Source organism: Notothenia coriiceps, unplaced genomic scaffold, assembly GCF_000735185.1.
Source record: "Notothenia coriiceps isolate Sejong01 unplaced genomic scaffold, NC01 NC01_scaffold00037246, whole genome shotgun sequence".
Taxonomy (NCBI): domain Eukaryota; kingdom Metazoa; phylum Chordata; class Actinopteri; order Perciformes; family Nototheniidae; genus Notothenia; species Notothenia coriiceps.
In genome coordinates, this window is record NW_011369947.1 from 9,440,014 (window position 1) to 9,444,847 (window position 4,834).

At 46.2% G+C, this 4,834-nt stretch overlaps 1 protein-coding gene across 1 annotated transcript in view; it reads left to right on the forward strand.

Moving 5' to 3' along the window:
• Positions 1-4,834, forward strand: part of LOC104966379 (centromere protein J-like) — a 15,873-nt gene that overhangs the window by 881 nt on the left and 10,158 nt on the right. The window contains exons 2-5 of the mRNA XM_010795566.1: positions 1,363-1,557; positions 1,665-1,809; positions 1,925-2,021; positions 2,237-2,962. Coding sequence (XP_010793868.1) covers positions 1,363-1,557; positions 1,665-1,809; positions 1,925-2,021; positions 2,237-2,962 — 1,163 coding nt within the window. The remainder of the gene's footprint in view (positions 1-1,362; positions 1,558-1,664; positions 1,810-1,924; positions 2,022-2,236; positions 2,963-4,834) is intronic.

The following is a 4,834-nucleotide window of genomic DNA, read 5'->3' on the forward strand; positions in this document are numbered from 1 at the left end:
TAGCAGCGGTGCTAAGGCACGGTGGCCCCAGCATAATGTGCAGCGCGGAAGCGGCGTGGAATTTTTTAGTGTGTGCACGGCGAAGTGCGCCCCGCCAATTTGTTTCTGTGTCTGTCAGCACAAGAAAGGCCCTTGAGCCTGGTACCAGGGCCGGTTCTAGCCAATTTTGCTTGCCCTAGGCAAAGATTTTATATATAGAGAGATAAGGAAAAATCTCTACAAAAGACAAATACACTACAAAACGAAATGTATTAACATAAGGTAGATGTGTTCAGTATTGTATGACATGTTTGCAGAATCGGGCAGGCGAGGCAGATGGGGTAGTGAGACAAGTGTGTCACTACCAATCTGCCTCCCTCTGCCTGTCAGCAGTGCGCATGTGCTAGATGGTCCGCCATATTGGACAACTCCGTACGGCACCAACTATGTACATTGACACAGTGGCGTTTGGCAAAGCACACAAAAAGAAAACCAAAAAAAAACCGCAGAGAGATGTATGACATACAACGTGTCATATTATGAACATGAAGCGTTATTGGACGTTATTAAAGTTAACTACGATCGTTCACGGAATAGTGAGAATGGTAATTCATGTTGACACCCTATCAACTGAACTAGAACATACACTGTGAATGTATGCAAAATGTACAAGACAGATAGACTGTTCACAGAAGTTAATCCATTTCTCACTTATTCTGACAATGTACTTAACCCCAAATAAAAGAACCCAATAAAAAGAGTTGTTAAATAATAGAGAAGTCACGTTGTAATAACAATAACTCATCTCTCTTGGTTTTTTGAGTGTTCTTTTTCTGCTCTGCCAAACGCCACTGTGTCAAGTGTCCTATTAGAGTTGCCGTATGTAGTTGTCAAATATGGCGGACCATCTCGCACGCACACTGCAGATCGGGCAGGGAGGCAGATCGGGTAGTGACACCAGTAAACCCAAAACAGAAAAAGAAGAAGTGACGTCAGCGGCTTCATTTGGGTAATCTTCCCTCAGGGACGTAATCCGGTGTGAACGCGATCTGCTCTTAGTTCCATGGGGGAACTAAGTGTTGGGAACTGAGGACAGCAAAGTACTTTGTGTGAAAGCGGCTTTTGATTTATCACTACCTTATTTAAGATTGATTTTTAGTTTTTATTTGAAAGGATGTGTATACGAAAAATCTATCTTTGATGCAATAACAATATGTTTTTCTTTCCAGTATGTTCCAGTGCCATTATTTATATTTATATATATATATAAGCACGTTTTGATGATTTTCAAGATAACATAATATATTAGCATTACTTGGCCAGAATAACTGTGACATTAAAAAAAAATAAATCTTCCCATGCCTTCTGTTATTTATTTGACAGATGACACAGAACTTTCAGATCTGTCAGAATCAGACTGGCAGGACAAGACGTCTTACAGCCCCTCCAAAAACTCCCATGGAGTCCCACAGGGATCGTCCAGGGGCCCCCTACAGGGACAAGAGTCCTCACCTGCACAAAGCCCTCAGCGGCTACCCAGAGGTCAAGATTGTCTGGAGGTGGACGATGAGGAAGAGGGTGAGGAGGGGAATGTTTTTTTTTAAGCTTAAGGGGACGACAGCATTTGTACAGAATTGTTTTATGTTGAGTACTTTCGACATGATTTGACTGTGTGTTTCCTACAGGCACGTGGAACCCCAGAGAGGATGATCGTGAACAGAGTTTCCATACTAACCATTCTCATGAGCACAAGGACACTTTAATGCCAAGTAATGGTGTGGATTTGACTGACGACAACAACAGGGAAAACGATGAAGTCTTTCATGACAGGTAAAGCCTATGCTCCAATATATTACTGTTACTGTTAATACGACTGCTTTTATTGTTGCTGACTACATTGTCTGTATGCATACGTATGCCTGTGTGTGTCCGTGCCCCTATCCAGACCTATAAAGTCAGGTATCGGGGGTCAGAAGAAGACGTTTGAGGAGTTGTTGGAGGAGCAACTCAGGCTGGAGGAGCAGAAACTGAAGTCTCAGCAGGTCAGAGAATATAACACGGTTCTCATTACAAACAGTCAAAAAGTTAACCATCAGTTAGTGCTAAATGTACTTATCCCCTTAAATGTAATATCACTAATCTTTTCGTTATGAGCCATACATTGTATTTACAGCCCACTGAGGGTAATGGAGTTGTAAGCCTCTCCATACGGGTGCAGCAACATCCAAATTCTCATTGTGTCTTCTCACTTAAACAGAGCCATACGGATGCTGTACAAGCTCCTCCCAAGAAGGCCTTTCTGAGGCGGGGCGAGGGTCTCTCAAGATTCACCAACACTCGCAAAGCCTCCTTACCGGAAATGGAGTTAAAGAAGGATCCTAAATCACAACTCAAGTCCAGAGTAATGTCCCGCAGCAACTCGGAGCCTTCATCCATCCAGAAAGGGGTCGCGAATGGAGTCCAGCGGCTTCCTGTTCAGCGTAAAACTGCCACGCTCAACAAGGAAAACCGACCGAGGGGTTTCGGTTCAGAACCTCAGGATTTAAGAGTTGAGAGCCAGGCAGCACGGATGAAGGTGTTGGGTAGTCATCAAAGACAAAACACAGAGGCAATTCAAGCTAACCCAGAGAGTAGACAAAGTAAACAACATCAACTCGGGCAAGTAAAGGATCAGAACAATAGAAAGGTGGGTCTGTCGCCTCAGGCTGCCAGGAGCATGCAGCCAAACCCTGTGACCAAACAGGTGGGCGTGTTCAGAGCGCCAGAGCAAGTTGGAAGTGTTGCCGCTAGAGAGGAAAGATTGGAATCGGCAGAAAGAGGAGACAGAGTTCCAAAGGATTCGTTTGAGTTGTCGTTCCAGGAGAAGCTCCACCGCTGGGATTGTGACCTGCAGATCGAAAACATGGAGCTGGGAGAGTTTGAGCTGCTGGAGCAGGCGGCCGAGGAGCTGTCCTTCTCCTCCAACTCCTCCTTTGTCATGAAGGTACTTCATAAAGTCAAAAGCATACTCTCTAGTGGTTTACACTTTAGTTTCTTCCAAACACAGTGTGTTGTGTGTGTTTTCTCTACCATAGTGATTTCTTTAAATAGTATGCAATGGTCTTTTTAAGCAGACATAATCAATATTTTGGTTCAGAGTTTAATTAGATATTGCAGCTGCTCCTTTTTGGTTTTCCCGCCTGCACCTGTACTTCTTTGATTTGTATCACCAGCTGATGGGCTGAGGGTCAAAGCAGCAGGCAGCTGTTTCTAGTTAAACGCTTTGCATGTTCAGTAATCGATGGTGGGGTGCCGGGTTATTGCCTGGCTGGGGAACTTTGTTGCATGTCATTCTTTATCATTCCCCACCCTCATTTCCTGTCATTTCTTTACTGTTGGTTTTATACTACAGGCGTAAAGAAAATAAAAAATGACGCTAAATAGTAGAATTATACTCTCTTATGGCGCATTTCCACTACAGCGCGGTTTAAGCGTGCCGTGCCCGGCCCGTTTTTGGTTGCGTTTCCACTTGGCGTAGTTCCGGCTAGCGGGTACTTTTTCACAGTTCTCTGGTTCTCCAAAGTCGAGGTTCTTTCCGGGCCAACAACCGGGCTGAGTATGCTAAACTAGTGAGAATCGCTGGCATCTACAACAAAATGAACATATTTTACCGTGATTTAATTGTAATACACGTTTCAAAATGATGCCGAAGTAACAACATACTGATACCGGTTAGTAATGGAAGCGCAGCATAAAGTGAGTCTGGCTTACCTAACTGTACCGTACGAGGCCCTGCAGTGGAAATGCGCCATAAGTAGCAATAGAATAGAATGGGAGGGATGAACCCTCTTTAATGGTCACACATGCAGAGCACACAGCACACAGTGACATGTGTTCTCTGCTTTTAACCCATCCTAGTACCAGGAGTCGACCCGTGACGCCACAGCAGGTCAGAAGGTGCACAGCAGCAGCAGTTTGTGTTGGGGGGGAACGACGGGAACAGGGGATTAGTCTCACCTTAGCGACGCAGCGAGTCCTCGCAGTGACAGAGGAGGAGCAGTCAAACACAGTGTACGCCTCCGGCTTAGGGAAGTCGCAGGAGCAGGACTATGCTTGGCGAACAGTATACGTCAACCTGACACCCCTTTCGTTTCCGACGACCCTTTGCGTCCACAAACTGGCGATGAAAGCCAGATTTAAAGTCTTCAGCCGTCCTTACTGTGTAGCCTCTAGAGCCCGAGGAGGAGAGTGTAACAGTGAAGGCAGAATAGAATTGCGTCAACATTGCGGCGTGAAGGGTAACGGTGAAGTATCTCAAGCATCCTGACAAAGGTCTACGTGAGTGAGGGTGTCGTCGTTGGTGGCGAGGGGACTGACGTCGAAAACCCCCACCTGACTACCCCCACCTCCTCTTCGGCAGTCCCACCTCCGGGGGAAACCGACATTCCGTTGGACTTCTGGACGTTCTTGTCTTGTCTCGGAAAGTTTATTTTGGTGCATATCCCTTCTATTTATTCCTTATGTTTAGGTGTGCGAGTTTAAGATTTATGACCTTATAATTTATTCGACACTAAACTTTATGACCTCTTAAATTTATGCCGCCCTAAGTAAGACGGCGAAGATGTGATGGGAGTAGGCTCGACAAGCGGTATGGGTATGGGCCAGTCACCCGGTCAGTTCCCCGAACCTGACCTCGGCATCCTTGAGGCCAAGTTCAGGGGGGCTGGTCTGGAATTTATACCTACACCTGACGATGAAACCTCTCCGGGGTCAAGTGGAGGACGGGACGGGCACCAGGGAACATGTTCCGTGACGTGTGGGGGGAAGGGGGTCAGCAACAGGTGAGGGGCCCGTGACATGTGATCGCGGGTGTCGA